Source organism: Sinocyclocheilus grahami, unplaced genomic scaffold (assembly GCF_001515645.1).
Source record: "Sinocyclocheilus grahami isolate Dianchi unplaced genomic scaffold, SAMN03320097.WGS_v1.1 scaffold812.1, whole genome shotgun sequence".
NCBI lineage: Eukaryota > Metazoa > Chordata > Actinopteri > Cypriniformes > Cyprinidae > Sinocyclocheilus > Sinocyclocheilus grahami.
In genome coordinates this window covers 346,481-367,046 of record NW_015505991.1, presented here as the reverse complement: position 1 = coordinate 367,046, position 20,566 = coordinate 346,481, and the positions used below count along the sequence as shown (strand labels likewise).

The window sequence follows — 20,566 nt, the reverse complement described above, 5'->3', positions numbered from 1 at the left end:
CTATTCTTGTGTTTTGCCCGCCATATACCTGTTTGCCAGTGTTTTGACCCTGCCTGTTTACCACGTCTCTGAAATAAAGCTTTGCATTTGGATCCGAACGTCTCACGTCTCGTCAGCCCTGTTACAGTTTGTCAGATGAAATTAAATGATTTCCGACTGATCGGTGAAAGGGTGAGTTTTTTTTTTTAATTTTCTCGTGATCGTAAGAAAACGCAACAGAACAAAAATAATAATGGTCTCCTAGGGCTTCCATATTAACCTGCATCTCCTCAATGTGCATGGATTAACTCCTTATCACAAGAATATATGTTCAACATCCAACTGTTAACACTCTCTCTTGTCAATCCACAGCACTAAACATCAAAGGCATAAACTGACTCGTCCTAAGAGGATTCTATCACTTCTATCAAAAACAGGCTTTGGAAACTAAATAGATGACATCACCTTAGTTGGTGCTCACCATTTTTAGAACAGCAGGACGACACACATTAATCTCTTCAAAGCCCTGCTCTTGACGGTTCATAACAGTGTGGGCAGGTCATCTTTAGAGAGGCCCACTGATGTATACAAAGTGCTTGAGTTTGGAGAGCCATCTCCATAACAAACAGTTGGAGGGTGAGGTACTGAGGAGATACACATATCCCCCTCACTCTCCCCTCTACAGGGTCCTCTCCTTCTTCGGTGCGTTTCCACACCCTTTCCAGGACCGTTTGCATCATGTGTCGCAGTGCAGTGGAAAATCCCTCCATCGCGAGGGCAGCTGGTTTGTTTTGGCAGGTGCCGGCCTCACCGCACTTATCAGCTAACTCTCAGCAGTGCCTAAACAGGCAGGGTTTTCCTCAAACACTGTATCTCATCTTTGTTTAAATCTGATGTCCAATCCATTTGGATGGTGCCCTCACAGGTGACTTGTGTGAGCATTGTATAAAGAAAGCAATCGTGATTTTAAGATCGGCCTTTGGGTAAACATGTACATTCAAGTTAACTACAGTTAATGTCTTCAGTAGTATTGATTGGTTATGTTGTGTATTTTATGTGTGTGTGTGTGTGTGTGTGTGTGTGCGCGCACTGGTTTGGGTGGTTTGAGGACACAAATTTGTATAATGACATGGGTATGACACAGGTATTACAAAATGAAGGTGGTTTATGAGGACACTACCTGTGTCCCCGTTATTCTAAAGGCTTTAAAAACATATTAAATGGTGTTTTTGTTTTTTTTTTTAATCTAAAAATGCACAAAGTTTTCTGTGAGGTGTAGGGTTGGTGTAGGGCGATAGAAAATACAGTTTGTACAGCATAAAAACCATTACGCCTATGGAGAGACCCAATACCAACATGTGTGTGTGTGTGTGTGTGTGTGCGCGCGCTGGTTTGGGTGGTTTATGAGGACACAAATTTGTATAATGACATGGGTATGACACAGGTATTACAAAATGAAGGGGGTTTATGAGGACACTACCTGTGGCCCCGTTATTCTAAAGGCTTTAAAAACATATTAAATGGTGTTTTTGTTTTTTTTTTTAATCTAAAAATGCACAAAGTTTTCTGTGAGGTGTAGGGTTGGTGTAGGGCGATAGAAAATACAGTTTGTACAGCATAAAAACCATTACGCCTATGGAGAGACCCAATACCAACATGTGTGTGTGTGTGTGTGTGTGTGCGCGCGCTGGTTTGGGTGGTTTATGAGGACACAAATTTGTATAATGACATGGGTATGACACAGGTATTACAAAATGAAGGGGGTTTATGAGGACACTACCTGTGGCCCCGTTATTCTAAAGGCTTTAAAAACATATTAAATGGTGTTTTTGTTTTTTTTTTTAATCTAAAAATGCACAAAGTTTTCTGTGAGGTGTAGGGTTGGTGTAGGGCGATAGAAAATACAGTTTGTACAGCATAAAAACCATTACGCCTATGGAGAGACCCAATACCAACATGTGTGTGTGTGTGTGTGTGTGTGCGCGCGCTGGTTTGGGTGGTTTATGAGGACACAAATTTGTATAATGACATGGGTATGACACAGGTATTACAAAATGAAGGGGGTTTATGAGGACACTACCTGTGGCCCCGTTATTCTAAAGGCTTTAAAAACATATTAAATGGTGTTTTTGTTTTTTTTTTTAATCTAAAAATGCACAAAGTTTTCTGTGAGGTGTAGGGTTGGTGTAGGGCGATAGAAAATACAGTTTGTACAGCATAAAAACCATTACGCCTATGGAGAGACCCAATACCAACATGTGTGTGTGTGTGTGTGTGTGTGCGCGCGCTGGTTTGGGTGGTTTATGAGGACACAAATTTGTATAATGACATGGGTATGACACAGGTATTACAAAATGAAGGGGGTTTATGAGGACACTACCTGTGGCCCCGTTATTCTAAAGGCTTTAAAAACATATTAAATGGTGTTTTTGTTTTTTTTTTTAATCTAAAAATGCACAAAGTTTTCTGTGAGGTGTAGGGTTGGTGTAGGGCGATAGAAAATACAGTTTGTACAGCATAAAAACCATTACGCCTATGGAGAGACCCAATACCAACATGTGTGTGTGTGTGTGTGTGTGTGCGCGCGCTGGTTTGGGTGGTTTATGAGGACACAAATTTGTATAATGACATGGGTATGACACAGGTATTACAAAATGAAGGGGGTTTATGAGGACACTACCTGTGGCCCCGTTATTCTAAAGGCTTTAAAAACATATTAAATGGTGTTTTTGTTTTTTTTTTTAATCTAAAAATGCACAAAGTTTTCTGTGAGGTGTAGGGTTGGTGTAGGGCGATAGAAAATACAGTTTGTACAGCATAAAAACCATTACGCCTATGGAGAGACCCAATACCAACATGTGTGTGTGTGTGTGTGTGTGTGCGCGCGCTGGTTTGGGTGGTTTATGAGGACACAAATTTGTATAATGACATGGGTATGACACAGGTATTACAAAATGAAGGGGGTTTATGAGGACACTACCTGTGGCCCCGTTATTCTAAAGGCTTTAAAAACATATTAAATGGTGTTTTTGTTTTTTTTTTTAATCTAAAAATGCACAAAGTTTTCTGTGAGGTGTAGGGTTGGTGTAGGGCGATAGAAAATACAGTTTGTACAGCATAAAAACCATTACGCCTATGGAGAGACCCAATACCAACATGTGTGTGTGTGTGTGTGTGTGTGCGCGCGCTGGTTTGGGTGGTTTATGAGGACACAAATTTGTATAATGACATGGGTATGACACAGGTATTACAAAATGAAGGGGGTTTATGAGGACACTACCTGTGGCCCCGTTATTCTAAAGGCTTTAAAAACATATTAAATGGTGTTTTTGTTTTTTTTTTTAATCTAAAAATGCACAAAGTTTTCTGTGAGGTGTAGGGTTGGTGTAGGGCGATAGAAAATACAGTTTGTACAGCATAAAAACCATTACGCCTATGGAGAGACCCAATACCAACATGTGTGTGTGTGTGTGTGTGTGTGCGCGCGCTGGTTTGGGTGGTTTATGAGGACACAAATTTGTATAATGACATGGGTATGACACAGGTATTACAAAATGAAGGGGGTTTATGAGGACACTACCTGTGGCCCCGTTATTCTAAAGGCTTTAAAAACATATTAAATGGTGTTTTTGTTTTTTTTTTTAATCTAAAAATGCACAAAGTTTTCTGTGAGGTGTAGGGTTGGTGTAGGGCGATAGAAAATACAGTTTGTACAGCATAAAAACCATTACGCCTATGGAGAGACCCAATACCAACATGTGTGTGTGTGTGTGTGTGTGTGCGCGCGCTGGTTTGGGTGGTTTATGAGGACACAAATTTGTATAATGACATGGGTATGACACAGGTATTACAAAATGAAGGGGGTTTATGAGGACACTACCTGTGGCCCCGTTATTCTAAAGGCTTTAAAAACATATTAAATGGTGTTTTTGTTTTTTTTTTTAATCTAAAAATGCACAAAGTTTTCTGTGAGGTGTAGGGTTGGTGTAGGGCGATAGAAAATACAGTTTGTACAGCATAAAAACCATTACGCCTATGGAGAGACCCAATACCAACATGTGTGTGTGTGTGTGTGTGTGTGCGCGCGCTGGTTTGGGTGGTTTATGAGGACACAAATTTGTATAATGACATGGGTATGACACAGGTATTACAAAATGAAGGGGGTTTATGAGGACACTACCTGTGGCCCCGTTATTCTAAAGGCTTTAAAAACATATTAAATGGTGTTTTTGTTTTTTTTTTTAATCTAAAAATGCACAAAGTTTTCTGTGAGGTGTAGGGTTGGTGTAGGGCGATAGAAAATACAGTTTGTACAGCATAAAAACCATTACGCCTATGGAGAGACCCAATACCAACATGTGTGTGTGTGTGTGTGTGTGTGCGCGCGCTGGTTTGGGTGGTTTATGAGGACACAAATTTGTATAATGACATGGGTATGACACAGGTATTACAAAATGAAGGTGGTTTATGAGGACACTACCTGTGTCCCCGTTATTCTAAAGGCTTTAAAAACATATTACATTTTTTTTGTGTTTGCAGGTGAAGTGGAGTGGCAGTCCAGTTGAGTATAGCCTTGAGGGAGAGTTTCCAGAAATGCTTTTCACTATCAACAGGGAAGGAATCATTTACCTGAATGCTCCTCTGGACAGAGAAACACAGGACCAGGTGAAAGATAAAAAAAAAAAAAAAACTTCTGTCATACGTGTATATGTTTACATCAGTACTATATGTGCTAAACCCTCTCTGAATGTTATAAAAACAGAATGACTACAGAAACTCTAATGTGCAATAGTTAATCTCGTATGTACTTTTGTTGTTTTGCTTTTGATATTTGAATGATAAGAGAACAAGAGTGAGAACTGTAAAACCTCAGTCTGTTGTTGCTCCAGCCCCATTTTTTTCCACTCTGCAATATCATTTATTGATGGTCATTTTTATCCATTTATATTTATTTATTTAATCAAGTAGTCCACCAGTAGTCTGTTAAAGCTTGAGCCGAGTACTGCACACGTTTTTTGTCAGCACACCAAATCCTTTGTCTTGCTTGAGGATTATATGAACTAGTAAATAAATACTGTTCCTAAATATACCATTATAAATCCCAATTACTGATCACACAGTGATGTTACATGTCTTCACTCCTCCAGCCATGGAACTCCATTAGGCCACATTCACTCAGCAGCAAAATGCAGCTGCCAGTCCAGTATTTGAGTCATTAACATGGTTGCATTCAAACAAATTGTATTTATTTATGAGAGTGACAGCCGCGTTCTATAACTGAACTCACACCAGTAAATTTTCAGGACTCATAACTAGTCGTACATCACGTTATACAGTGTGAGAGAGCCCCTCTGTGACATGTTGTGGGTTTTCATGTATGGTTTCAGTAATATTCAGAGATGTAGATATGAGCTTTGTGTCATCTGAAGGTTTAGATCCAGTCACCATCCTCCACAGTCTATTTGGTCTGCGTGTGACTCAAATCCTCTGCTTACTGAGGCATAAACCTTCAGTTGATTAATTAACATGGAACGCCTCAGTTGAACTCTTGTCGTGCCACGTGATAAGACTTTGCCATTTTGGATGTCGCCATCTTTAAAATGGACTTTAGTCACTGTCGCTATGGTTAAAGGTGATAGTCACAAATAGAATACGAGCTTGACTTCAGTTGCACATTCAGACTGCTGATTGAACAGAACATTTTAAGACTCACTTTAAAAGTAAATGCAGTTGTCAGTCCCAAACACTGACAGTGTGAACGTTGTCTAAATGTCTTTAAGATGTTCCAATGTAAATATGTCTGCTTACTGGAGATTCCCCACCTTCAGATAACTAGCCACTTTTTAAGTGACAGAACATCTTCAAATTTATAAGCAAGCCTTTGAATTTTAGCCAACAGGTGTATTCGACACCGAGAAACAACATTTCTATTTTGTTTTTTAATAATTTTTCTATTCAATATATAGTATATTTGGGATTTCAGTGAGCATGATTTCTCTTCATCATGCACTCCAGACCACAGATGACTATAATACATCGGCAGAAGACATACTGTTTTCTTTGCAAATGAGAATTCACAATAATCCTGTTTCCCTTTTAGTTTCATATTAACATAGTGGTAGAGAGGCCAGATGGCAGAGAGATTGCTAAGCCCGTGGAGCTGCGAGTGATGGTGGGGGACGCCAATGACAATAGGCCCACATTCCCACAGATGCAGTACCACACGGTGGTCAAGGAGCTTGCGACTAAAGGTTACACACACTATATATATGCTATTTAAATACTAAAACAAAGCAAGTTAGCGAATGGTATGATCTTCTGCTCGCAGGTACAGAGATTCTCACAGTCCAAGCAGCTGACAACGACGATCCGAAAACCGATAACGTGCGGATATTTTATCGGCTGGTGGGCCAGATGCCTGAGAGTCCCCGGAATTTGTTCCGTGTGGACCGGGACTCGGGAGTGATCACAGTGCAGGCGGACAGCATGGAGGGCACCGCTCCACAGTACACACTCACCATCACGGCAGAGGACGCTAAAGGTCGACACATCACCAACACTGATCAATGCTAAATTAGTCTTGCAAAATGGCACCACGTAATATAACTGGTGTAATTTTGTGCAATTTTCTCTGATTGGTTTGTGTGATTAGAGACACCTTTTTTCAGATTTCACATTGTGATGCTCAAACATAATTTCATGTAACACTTGAGGTAGTTACTGTAGTTATGCAGCATGATGGAGTTGCTATAATTGATCTCTGTCATTTTATGGACCCAAATAATGGCTCTCAAAATGTCACTTTTCTTTCCACACACACAGTGTGACTAGTGTGTCAGCTGGCATAAATAGTATGCCATGTAGAATCTGATGTACTGTCACACAGCAACATGAGATCTTGCAAGACTTTTTATGTCGCTTGATATTAATTGATATTAACAGATAATCAATATGTTCTCTGACTTGTTCCTCAGGGCTGAACAGCTCCTGCACTGTCATAGTCAAAGTTCTGGATGAAAACAACAACCCACCAATCTTTTCCCATCATGAGGTATGGACTGTGCACTATGGGTACTGCTGTTTTTGTTATATATTATTTTCAGTTTTGTGAATGAGATCAGTTCCCTTTAGACACTTGATGTTTGTTTTTGTTTTTTTGCTGTCATCTCAGCTGGCAGGTGGACTTCTTTCTCTCTTTATTTCTCTTTATCTGTTAGTGTGTGTTTGTACAAGACCTGTGTTCTAGAAAATGTGATTTACAGAGGCCGATGAGATAAAGAGCTTTCAGGGGGAATCCATGCTTTAATCTCAGGCTTATGGACATGTAATAATTTAGCTGGGAGTGTTTCTTTTTATAGTTTTGAGCACTACAAATGAACAGTGTTCAGAGCTATAATTGGATGACACCAATTAAGTTTATTTAGATTAATTCTGCATTTCTCCAGTAAGGATCTCATATCTTTGATTGCTTGCTTGCAAGCCATTTTGTCATTCAATTTTATTATATCGTTTCTAGATATGGATCGTTTCTATCGTTTCAAGTTTTGGATTTATTTCGTTATATTCAAGATTGTTATATTCAAGGTACCAGATCTCTACCTGAAAATATATTAGATTTCGGAATGAATGATGCATATCATATAAATTATCAGCCAACTCTATATTATATATATTTAATTTATTGGTATCAGTTGATGTTGAATATACTTCTATCATGACTTACTCTCATTTCAAACCTGTATGCATTTCTTTCTTCTGCGGAACGCAAAAGATATTTTGAAGATCGCTGATAACAGTTTCGGTTCCAATGGACTTGTATTGTATTTTTTGTCCGTACAATACAACGGTTTGGTTACCAAATTGTTAAAAATAATTTCTTTTATGTTCCTCATTCCAAAAAAATCATTTGGAATGACACAAGGGTGAGTAAATTATGACAGAATTTTTGATTTTGGGTGAATGTGTGGTGGCAAAAGTAAAGTCGTTAAGTCTAAAAATGTATAAATCTTTATTAATTTATTAATAAATAAAAAATTATTATTTGTATTTAATAATTAAATTAATTAATTAATTCACTCATTCATTCATTACATTTAATAGTTAATTGTTAAATGTAAAATGTAATTGTATCTAATCTCAACTATCTATTTTTAATGTAGTTTTTTTTATGTTGCGAAGCCTAAAATCATTTGTAGCATTTACTGTATAGGATTAATTGAAGTTTCTCTCTTATTTTATACAAAATAGTGTCAACTTTTAGTATGAATTTTAATTAATAGGAAAATTATAGTATATATATTATGAATTAAAAAGTTTTGGTCATTGACCAGAGCAATTAAATAATTATCATCTTATCTGTATAAGCCAGGATGTTAATATCAGTACATAATTAAATTGAGTAAACAAATGAAATATAATGTACTGTGCTGTGATGTTAATGTGGAGCATAAGTTCAAATGTTTGCATAACATATCTGATTCTCCTATTTTTGGAAATATTTCTTATCCTGAGGTGATGTTCTAAATATGACCACTTACTAATTTGTAGCGCTATCTATTTATGCTACATGAGCGCATTCACTTATGCAGAACAGCCCTAAGCGCCTTTCTTATGTCATCATCTTTGTTCATTGATGCAGCCGAGTTGAATAATAAACAGTGAGATGATCACTGACTACAATGACGGGAAGAGATGAGCAAAAGGAGAGATGAAGAGCAGATGCAGGATGTAGGCAGGCAGTGGTCCCTGATTTCTGGAAAATACCCTGCGTGTTTACGCCTACGTGTTGTGAATAATACAGGAGATGTACGCGGGTGCAGACAGAGTGCTGGTGCGAAGATGGAGGGCAGCAGCAGTGGCGCTGGCTTGAATTCAGCCGGTATATTTAGATCCGCTTTGAAAGAAGAGAAAGACTTGCTCTGTTCTGCATTCTGGAAACATCCATAAAGCTCACCTCACTGGCTGTGTGCCTTTCATTTTCATTATGTATCCCCTAATTTAGTTGACAATGAATTTTAGGAACTGTGATGCAGCCAAAACTTCTTAGATGAATGATGTTTTGATGAATGGTGCTGTACTTTAATGAACAGCCTTGTTTGCAGAAATATTCACAAACACGTTCTACTCTCCTGCTAGACACTGTCATGCCACATTCAGCTAACATTCTGGTTCTTCCTCTGTTTCCTTATTTTTATTTCACTCTCTCTTAAAGTAGAAACATTTTTTAGAAGGTCATGTCTGTATGTTAGGAGTTTAGTTGTGACGTGCTGGAGATGTGTGTTGACAACTCTTGGTTGGGCAGACCAAGCATCTGGGCAGAGTGACTAGCATCTGAATACAGCTCTTCTGAAGACTCTGAAGTTCTGAACGTCAGCAACACAATAGCAAGTGGCCATGGTTGTCTAGTTGTCCTGCTGGTAGATGTTGTAACTTCACCATTTGAATTTAGAAAGCATCTTTCTCCATTGACAGCCATTCAGGGGAAACGTGGGATTGAGTACGGGGGGCCCACAACATTTTGTATTGTTATCAGTGTTGAAAACAGTTGTGCTGCTTAATATTTTAGTTTAAACCGTGATACATCTTTTTCAGGATTCTCTGATGAATAGAAAGTACAAAAGAACAGAATGTATTTGAAATATATTTTTTTGTTACAATATAAATGTCTTTTTCACTTTTGATCATTTTAAAGGGATAGCTCACCCAAAAATGACAATTCTGTCATCATTTTTTCGCACTCCACTTGTTCCAAACCTGTATGAGTTTCTTTCTTCTGCTGAACACAAAAGAAGATATTTTGAAAAATGTTGGTAACCAAACAGCCATTGACTTCCATAGTATTTTTTTCCAATGGCTACTGTCAACTGGTTGGTTACCAACATTCTTCAAAATATCTTCTTTTGCCAAACTCGTACAGGTTTGGGACAACCTGAGATTGAGTAAATGATGACATAATATTTATTTCTGGGTGAAGTTTCATGCCTCCCTTTAATGCCTCTTTGCTAAATAAAAGTATTAATTTCTTTCCAAAAAAAAAAAGTACAGTAGTGTATACTGATAATATTTAATTACATTACATGTTCCGTTTCTCTAAACTGGAGAACACTCAAAGATTATGTGTTTAATGCATAAATTTGTTCAATGTATTTTGCCTTAGAAACCTAAATACAGTCGTATTATATTGTATAATACAGTATTGTTGGTAAATATGATCAAAAAAGGCTGTGAAAATAAATCTGCATTGTTAATCCTATTGATCTTTTATTTTTCAAATATTACAAAAATATAACCTTTCATTGAAGAATAAGAATTCAAAATGGGGGGACATCTCATTATGATTTTTTTTCTCTCTAATACACGTTGGCCAAAATTAATGGAACCCTTTTAATACTTTGTGCATCATCCTTTTGCCAAGATAACAGCTCTGAGTCTTCACCTATAATGCCTGGTGAGGTTAGAGAGCACCTGACAAAAGATCAGAGACCATTCCTTCATCCAGAATCTCTCCAGACCCTTCATATTTCCAGGTCCATATTGGTGCTTCTCCTCTTCAGTTCCCCTCACTCATTTTCTATAGGGTTCAGGTCAGGGGACTGGAATGGCCATGGCAGAATATTTGTTTTGTGCTCAGTGACCCATTTTTGGCCTTGGCCCATTATAAGATTTCTAGTATGAACAGTCAGTTTTTACTTTTTTATCTGTTGTTATTTGATAGAATCCATGATGCCATGTATCTGAACAAGATGTCCAGGACCTCCAGCAGAAAAACAAAATACACCAACAACATTAAAGGGACAGCAGTATATTTCATTGTACTGTACACATGGGGTACTTTTTTTACTCCTGTGTGCACCAAATCTATCTTGAGTGCTGCTAAAAAGCTCATTTTTTTTAGTTGTATCTGACCATAGAACCCAGTCCTGTTTGAAGATCCAGTAGTGTCTGGCAAATGAATATGCTGGAGTTTGTTTTTGGATGAGAGCATTTTCTTTTTCTTTTTTTTTTTCTTGAAACCCTTCCTAACAACATGTGGGGGTGTAGGTGCTGTTTGACATTTTTTTAGGCTTTCTGGCTCCAAGATTAACTCATCTCTGCTATTCTGCAGCTTTGATCCTTGGAGAGCCTTTAGCCACTCAAACTCTCCTCCTCACTGAGCATTAGGACGATAGACACATGCCCTCTTCCAGGAAGATTTATAGCATCTTTAGTTGATTGGAAATTCTTAATTATTACCCTGATGGTGGAAATGGGAATTTTAAATGCTCTAGTTCTTTTCTTAAAGCCACTTTCTTAGCTTTTTTTTCAGCTTTTTTGAAGCTCAATTATCTGTTGCTGCACATCAGAACTATATTCATATTGAGAACTACTGAATTTGGCCTTTTTTTCCACTCATGAATGAATGAATTCATAAGTGGAAAAAAAAGGCCAAATTAGTTTTCCCTCATAATTATACTCATGTGAAACTGGAAGCAATGGCTGGATAATTTCATGTTCATAATGACCCTGGTGTACTAAAAATGGTAAATATGAATGGGAATATACTTCAGAGATATTTTACCATTAAATAAGGGTACCATTAATTGTGGCCAACGTGTATTAGAGTAAAACATTTATTTCATAATGAGATTCCCCCCCCTTCTAAATTCTTATTCTTCAATGAAAGGTTATATTTTTTGTACATTTTTAAAATAAAAGATCATTAGGATTAACAATGCAGATTTATTTTACCAAGGGTACCAACAATTCTGACCATGACTGTATCATTTATTTAAAGGCTAACTTCATAAAGTTGTTACAAATATTGTGGTTTTTAATCACAGACCTATTAATGCTTTCTCTATTCTCCATTTTTATCATAATTGCATACAGTATCTTAGAAATCTTTCATTCATTTCTGTCTCTCTAGTATGGACCCTTCCACCTGGCTGAGGATTCCTCAGTGGGCACCACAGTCACTGTAGTGTCGGCATGGGATGCGGATGAGTGGGGTGGGGACAGCTGGCAGGTGGACTACAGACTTGAATCTGGGAATGAGGAGGAGGTTTTTACTCTAGTGACTGACAGACAGACCAATGAAGCTGCCCTCATCCTTGATAAGGTATATTCTCTGCCTGAATACTACTGCTGGTCATAGATGCATAGATACACATCAAACCAAGTTGCACTTGTTTTAAAGCACAAACATTATTTTTAATGAGGGCTTGGGAAAAGCTGAGGATTTAAAAAAATTTTTAAAATAACTTTCAGTGGTCTGTTCTTTTTCACTGATTTAGGGAAAAATCTTGAATTATCACCCTGACATAATGTGATTGTTCTTTGTTTATACAACTTTTAATCTGTGATCTGAAATTGATGTTCTGTCGGAAACTTCTAAACACATCCAAGTGAGCCACATGCAGTTTTATGAAGTGCTTACAGAATGGGACTGACACTGCAGATACTCATCGTCAAAATGTATGATTGTTCATACTCTTGAGTTACTATAATTATCTCTGTGTTTACCTTCACTGAACAGTTTCATTTATACTAGCTGCTATTTTTATAGGTAACATTAAGGACATGATGAGGTTTGAGTGTTAAGTATCACCCAGTCCCTTAAACACTACTTTTCAAATATTTCACAAAAATAGATTTTTGGGTTTTAAATAGTTTATATACTGTTCAAGAATTGACACCAATGTGAACTAAAAATGTCTTTGCCCAGTTGGTAAAAAACAATAAAAAATTATAGATAAAGTAAATAGAAAATGTCTAGTATCAAATGCTACTTAGTTTGATATAACACAATTCAATTTGTCCATATTAAGTGGGGCTTAGGTTTTTAAATACTTTTTGAGGTCATTGTTTGAAAACAAACAGTTAAGTCATTATTTAGCAGGCCATTCATCCAGGGCTCAAGGCCTGATCCTCACCATGACCCACATTCCCTTCAGGTGATGCAGTTGTTCCAGTGCAGGGTCACCACAAGTGTGTGATTAGTGTCTCTGATTCCCTTGATCTTGGTTTACCCCATATATGAAATGCAACCAGTTTGATCCATTTATGACATCTTTTATTCATATTTTGCCAGATTGCAAGCTGGAAGTTTGACATTTCAAAAGAGGGTTTCTGAATCCTGATATTTACTGATATGTCAAGGAACTGAGCCATTTGTTTATCTTGTGTTCATCTGTGTTCTCGTTTGCTCTGCACAACTCTCTCTGTTGTTGTTCTGTGGCTCAGTAATTAAGTGGTTGTATTGTATTTTTAATGGGCAGGAGTTAATTACAGTGTGTCATGTTTGCAGCATGGGCAATCAAAACTGGAGACCACATACATTCTGTATTTTTCAGGAGATTAACTGTTTTTAGGTAAACCACAGTAATAAATGGAATTTACTGTTGCCATGAAGCATGTTAGATCAATGTTTTTACAGTTGTCAGGAGCTATGATAATTTTTTGGTGTGTGTTCAGTTTAATGCAAGGATTGGCTGAGGATTTGAGAACAGCTAATTTCTTGTCCATAGTGACAGGTGTGCTGAACACACTCATGTGTTCTGAGTGAAGCAAAAGGATAGAGGAACTCACTATTCCATTTGAAGGGCACTAAGCTTTGTGTAACATTTTTAGAAATTCATTGTTGTAAAAAAAAACTGAATTAGAAAATTAGAGGTCAAAGTAACATGACAAGAAGTGTCTGATTTTCCTGATGTCTTAAAGTCGAACCTCCAAGGTTGTCTGGTTGTGGTGAAGTGGCCAATTGGACACCACAACCAGGTTTCTGGCTGCTGATTTGTAGATCCTAGTTGTACAGTACACTGTTGTTGTGGTTGATTGATGGGTTTACTGGGATGACAACTGGAATAAGGGCAAAGAATGGTAGAACATCAGGGTCTGGTCAGAATGCTTTCTGCTCTTTAAAATACAAGTGAATTAAGTGACTTAATAAATTAAATTAAGTGAAGTTTGGATGTAATATTACTAGTGGAAAAAACGGTAGTGCTGTTCACTTCCAATCAGTAACATTAGTCTTTTTCACTCTGCCTCTGTTTTTCTCTTTTTTTTTTTTCCTTTCTGGGAACATAAACACAGATTCAGCATTTGTATCATCACTGACATCACGGAGTCAACCAACAGAGCAGCGCCATACCTCTGCACTCCACCCACTCTCCCCGGAATTCTAATCACTCACACCATTACCCACCATTCATAAGCACTCACTGCACCAGTCACCAGTCTCTTCTCTACCTTTGATCATGCTCCTAGACTCATCTTGTTGTCCTTGATTCAAGTTTGGATTCATCGTCTTCTGCCTTCTCGTCCTACTGCCTGTACCTGCAAGTTAAAGACTGTTCATTCCTCCATTCTGCTGAATTACTATTTACGGTTTTGTGTGATACTTACCTTTGCTGTGCATCGCTTGCCTACATTGCTTGCACTGCTAATTAAAGATCTGTGTTGAGCTTATCTGCCATCTATCCTCTTCTGTTGTGACAGAAGACTAGACCGACAACACATCTTGGACCCAAGCGATGTTCGTCGCCCAGTATCAGACCCATTCGCTGAACTCATACAGGCTGTACGGCAATCTCTACCCCCACAAACCATTCCGTCTTCTTCACCACCACACCACAGTCCCATGGCACGGCTAGCGCCCTACAGCGGAGAGGTGGAGGAATGCAATGGTTTTCTTCTCCAATGCTCCCTGTATTTTCAGCCTCACTTATTCTCTTCAGACCATGCCAAGATAGCATACATCATTTAATTTCTATCAGGAAGAGCTCTTTAATGGGCTAAAGTGATTTGGGATGTCAATGGCCCAGCTAACAGCACTCTGACGACGTTTACCGCCCATTTTAAAGACGTGTTTGGTCAAACTGCTAATACCATCTCTGTTAACGATCAACGGTTCTGTCTATGGCAAGGGAAATCATCGGTTATGGACTATGCCTATAGTTTCTTACACTCATGGCAACGAGTGGTTGGAACAAGACAGCCCTCTTAACCGCTTATCGGCACTGTCTGTACCTGCAGATCCATCAACAAATGCCCATCTATGATGACATAATTGGACTAGAGGCCTTCATCCAACGCTCAATATGGATTTCTCAGAGGCTCGCTGACATTACCTCCAACATTCCCGCTGCAGCTCCTCCACTCTCAACCCACTCTGCCAGCCCTCCAGCACCAGAGCCCATGCAAGTGGATTCCATCCATCTCTCATGTGCCAGACTGCTCACTGCGACTCATGTCCCTTGTCCATCCCGGAACAAAAGTCCAGGGAGAAGTACATTGAAGAGGCTCTGAAACAGAAGTTCATTCGTCCATCTACTTCCCCTGCCACATCAAGTTTCTTTTCTTCGTCAACAAGAAGGATGGGGGCTTGAGGCCTTGCATCTATTACCTGTCCCTCAATGCTCAGACAATCAAATATTGTTATTGCAAGAGAGACAGTGGTGTGACAACCGCAAAAAAGGGGCACAGAGATGTTTCAAACAGTATAATCACCACTGCTCTAAATGTACCAGCAGATGGAGGCGTAAAAATGAAGTGATGTGACAATGAAGTCAAATGTTCAGTGTTTATTCTCAGAAGTGCAAAAAATTTAGTTTTCTCACTCGTGTGCCAATATTTACATTTACATTTACATTTAGCAGATGCTTTTATCCAAAGCGACTTACAAATGAGGACAATGAAAGCAATCAAATTCAACAAAAGAGCAATGATATGCAAGTGCTATAACAAGTCTCAGTTAGCTTAATGCAGTACACGTAGCAAGTTTTTTTTTAAATCATATAATAAATAAAAAGAAAAAAGATAGAATAGAGCAAGCTAGTGTTAGAGTTTTGCTTTTGTTAATCAGAAGTCAGAAAGTCAGAATTATAATTGTATAATAAATAAAAAGAAAACAAATAGATAGAATGCAAAAAGATTAGAGAAACAAGTGTTAGTTTTTTTTTTTTTTTTTTTAAAGAAAACAAGCAGTTAGTAAATAAATAAATAGAGTGCAAGTCTAAAAGGGGCACGTTTTTTTCTTTTTTTATAAAGAATAGAATTAGAATAGAGAGTGAGTTAGAGTTAGAGGGTCAAATAAAGATGGAAGAGATGTGTTTTTAACCGATTCTTGAAGATGGCTAAGGACTCAGCTGCTCGGACTGAGTTGGGCAGGTCATTCCACCAGAAGGGAACATTTAATTTAAAAGTCAGAGAAAATGATTTTGTGCCTCTTTGGGATGGCACAATAAAGCGCCGTTCACTTGCAGAACGCAAGATTCTAGACGGCACATAAGTCTGAAGTAATTAATTTAGGTAAAGGGGTGCAGAGCCAGTGGTGGTTTTGTAGGCAAACATTAATGCCTTGAATTTTATGCGAGCAGCTATGGGTAGCCAGTGCAAACTGATAAACCGAGGTGTGACATGCATTCTTTTCAGCTCGTTAAAAATTAATCTTGCTGCTGCGTTCTGGATTAATTGTAAAGGTTTGATGGAAGTGGCTGGAAGACCTGCCAAGAGAACATTGCAATAATCCAGCCTGGACAGAACAAGAGCTTGAACAAGGAGTTGTGAAGCATGTTCCGAAAGAAAGGGCCTGATCTTCTTCTTGAAGGACCTGTCTTAGAGATAAGACTCAACCCACTGGAGTGTGGTTCCTGAGATGCCCTTTGACAATAGGGTTGACAGGAGGATCTGGTAGTTAACTGTGTCAAAAGCAGCGGACAGATCCAGCAAGATAAGTATTGAAGATTTGGAATCCGCTCTTGCCAGTCTTAGGGCTTCAACAACTGAAAGCAAGGCAGTCTCAGTTGAATGTCCACTTTTGAAACCAGACTGGTTGCTGTCGAGGAGGTTATTCTATGAGAGAAAGGCAGAGAAATATTTTTAAATGGTAAAGAAATATTTACAGTGAAAGTCCAAAAAATTCATACAAAGAAAAAAAAACCTGTTCATATCATCTACCAACAAACTTTTGGCTATGCCAATAAATTGACCCAAAAGGCAGCAATTCCATGTCACAGCTGTACTTCAGCTCACCCTAGGGCTGCGTTCCAGCCTGTTTTTTTTATGCCCTTCACTTGCAAACTTCCCTCCGTCTCGTTTACTCGGATGTACGTCATTGATTACGTTGCATGAGTGCCCACTTCTGGTGGAACCCTTGGAATGGGCTGAATTGGAACGTCCTAAGCCCTTGATCACTTAGAATCAGCTATGGAGATGGTTTATTGTTGAATTTTTTTCCATTATGAATTTGTTTGGTGCAACATTCTGTATGTATATAGGTATGTTTGGGCTGTTATAAATGTTTAAAAAATAATTTATATATTATAGAGTTGTTTGGGGTGGGGATAAATTGAACGTGATCTGCAATGACGTCACAATCGTGTTGCATTGTGGTCTATGGAGCGGCCTGAAGTGTGCATATGAAGCAGACTCGCTCCCTCGGTCAAAATCGAGGGTCGAGGGTCGAGGGTCTGTCCATATAAACTTCACGAAGTGGAAGGCACTTCAAAATGGCAGCGGGAATTCCCCCGAGGGGAAGTGCTTAGGGAAGTTCGTGAGTGCGTGTCTAAAAGTGGAGTGGAACGCAGCCTAGGAGTCCCACAACAACTTCTTCTTCTTCTTCTTCTTCTTCTTCTTCTTCTTCTTCTTCTTCTTCTTTTAATTGTATTGGCAGTTGGCAAACCAACTTAAAGGTGGATTTGCCGCCCCCTACTGGACTGGAGTGTGGGCAGTAGCTTGATAGAAAGGAAAGAGACGAGAAAAAAAAAGTCCCACAACAACTCTGAGAGGCCATCTTAAAAAAAGGTAAAGCCCCTCCTACTTGGACTAAACCATTTGGAAATTAAAGGTAATAAAGAAACTTACAAATAAATATGCTTTAACAGCAACAAAGAGGTAAACTGTTATAATATTACAAAATGAATAGAAATTTGGAACAAAACAAACTGAATTAATTATTAATACTTAACAATGCTCAACCAAGAATTCTACAGATCATCAACCTCCCCATCATACATGAGAACAATGAACTGTGCCATCTATTGGCGGGAATGCGATCTTCAAAATGGTGGCATTTACTGTGACTGGGTTTTGTCTGTTTGGGGTGGGAAAACGTTCCAGTACGTAAGTATGACTATTTACAATATATAAGTTGTAATATTGAAACAATAAATATTTAACATGATTACCAGTCTTGCTTTATTTCTTAACACAACACAATACATAAATCAACATAGTGAAATTTAAGAATCATTAAATGTTAAACTGAGGAAGAAATGACATGAGAACAGGAACATTAATTAATATACATGATCAGTGACACAAACATATCTGTGTTAACTGGTGTTCAATTTGCGCAAAACAGATAGGGAAGTGTATGCAAACATGTATGTTCACAGTCTCGTGTCAAATTAAGTGTCCTTCTCATAAAAAGAGCCTCTAGTCCAGGGGTAGGCAAGTTCGGTTCTAGAGAGCCGCAGTCCTGCAGAGTTCAGCTCCAACCCTGAAAACAAAACTCACCTGCCTATAGCCTTAGTAATCCTGAAGACATTGATTAGCTTGTTCAGGTGTGTTTGATTAGGGTTGGAGCTGAACTCTAAAGGACTGTGGCTCTCTAGGACCGAACTTGCCTACCCCTGCTCTAGTCACAGAGCCTCACTGTGACAGTTATCCTCTACCCTTAGTCCCTGCCACCCTGGAGCAACTGCGGGGAGCTCGCATCTTCACCAAGCTGGACCTGCGGAGCGCGTACATTCTCATCCAGATACATGAGGGTGACGAGTGGAAGACCACCTTTGTTACTCCATCTGGGCATTATGAATATCAAGTCATGCTGTATGGGCTTGCTAACTCACCCTCCTTATTCCAGGGTTTCATGAACGAGGTGTTCCGGGAGTTCCTCCACCAGTTCGTCATTGTCTACATCAATGATATCCTGATCTACTCCTGGAACCTGACCAAACACCGCCACCATATGAAGCAGGTCCTGACCAAGCTGAGACCGCACCATCTTTACCTCAAGCTAGAGAAATGTGAGTTCCATCGTGACGAGCTTCACTTTCTGGGCTATATTATTCACCACAACGGCATACAAATAGACCCGAAGAAGGTCCAGGCAGTAAGGTACTGGCCTACTCCAAGCACCATCAAGGATCTCCAATGCTTCCTGGGCTTTGCCAATTTATACCGCCGGTATATGGCTAATTTCAGTCAGCTCAGTTAACATCCCTGCTCCAACAAAGGCCCAAGTCCCTATCCTGGACATCCGCTGCACAAGAGGCTTTCCAACAACTGAAGGACGCCTTCTTCTTCTTCTTCTTCTTAATGTTTAACGGCGGTTGGCATCCAGCGTATTTGGTGCATTACCGCCACCATCTGCTCCGGAGTGTGGATCAGACAACAGGTTCACAGACTAATACACCCAAATTCCCTCCTTCTCCCCCAAACATACAAATCCACACACTTCATCCTTATTCTACTATATAATAATAATAATAATGATTTTAACCTTCCTCAATACTCCTTTAACTCTTCATACTCTATTAAAAACCCCTGTGTCCCTTAAGAAATCCATAAGAATTCTAGTCTGTGCCCTGTGTTGTGTGCTCAACAGCTCTTTTAATGTCATGTCCTGAACCTCTATCTCTCTCAACTTATTCCTCATCAACTCTCTCTGAACCTCATACCTGCTGCACCTCAAGACCACATGCTCCACTGACTCTTCTTCCTGGCAAACCTCACACAATCCAGTATCATGTTTCCCTATTAACTTGAGTGTTTTATTTAATAAACAATGTCCCAATCTTAACCTAGATATGACTGTTTCCTCTCTGCGATTTCCACTACCAATCACTGAACATTTAACATCCCTCTGGATTTGATATAAATGCCTTCCTTTCCCCTCTCTATCCCACCTCTCTTGCCACATTTGATTTATTGTCTTCCATATCACACTTTTAACCTCTGCTTTACTGATACTTACTTGCATTTCTATGTTTCCTTTTGTTAACGCCGTTTTAGCTAATTTATCTGCCATTTCATTTCCCCTTATCCCTACATGTCCTGGTACCCATAAAAATTTGATCTGCCTTCCTTGGTTATATATTCTTGTAACTGACTGTAGGACTTCAAACAGTATATCTTGCCGACTTTTTGAATAAAATGACCTTATACTTGCTAAAACTGATGAAGAATCTGAACAAACCAAAACGTTATGCTGCCCTGTCTTTTCCACCCATCGTACAGCGATTAATATTGCCAGCATTTCCACTGTATAAACCCCTAACATATTAGATGTTCTTCTATTAATTCCAATTCCTTTACTTGGAACCACCACACTCAATCCGGTTACTTCCGTCTCTGGTTCCTTGGCACCATCTGTATAAACCTGTATGTAATCATTATATTTTTCCGCTATCCGATTGTTGAAGACCATTTTTAGATTTATATCTTCCTTTGCCCTCCCTTTTTCCTCTAACACAAACCAATCTACCTCAGGCCAAACTAACTTCCAGGGAGCCGTCTCTGGATAAACTACTGTGCAACTTATCCTCAAATTAAAAACTCCCAATTCTTTAGCTGAGTCATTTCCAATCCTACCAAAGTTATCATT

General features: G+C 38.8%; 1 protein-coding gene across 1 annotated transcript in view; it reads left to right on the top strand.

Annotated features, from left to right (window-relative positions):
- The first annotated feature begins 4,545 nt into the window (after nucleotides 1-4,545).
- The window catches only part of LOC107562220 (cadherin-17-like), a 42,316-nt gene continuing 26,295 nt past the window's right edge, over nucleotides 4,546-20,566 (top strand). The window contains exons 1-5 of the mRNA XM_016246826.1: nucleotides 4,546-4,644; nucleotides 6,080-6,230; nucleotides 6,308-6,520; nucleotides 6,954-7,030; nucleotides 11,885-12,076. Of these exons, the coding sequence (XP_016102312.1) occupies nucleotides 4,573-4,644; nucleotides 6,080-6,230; nucleotides 6,308-6,520; nucleotides 6,954-7,030; nucleotides 11,885-12,076 (705 nt within the window). The 5' untranslated portion in view covers nucleotides 4,546-4,572. The remainder of the gene's footprint in view (nucleotides 4,645-6,079; nucleotides 6,231-6,307; nucleotides 6,521-6,953; nucleotides 7,031-11,884; nucleotides 12,077-20,566) is intronic.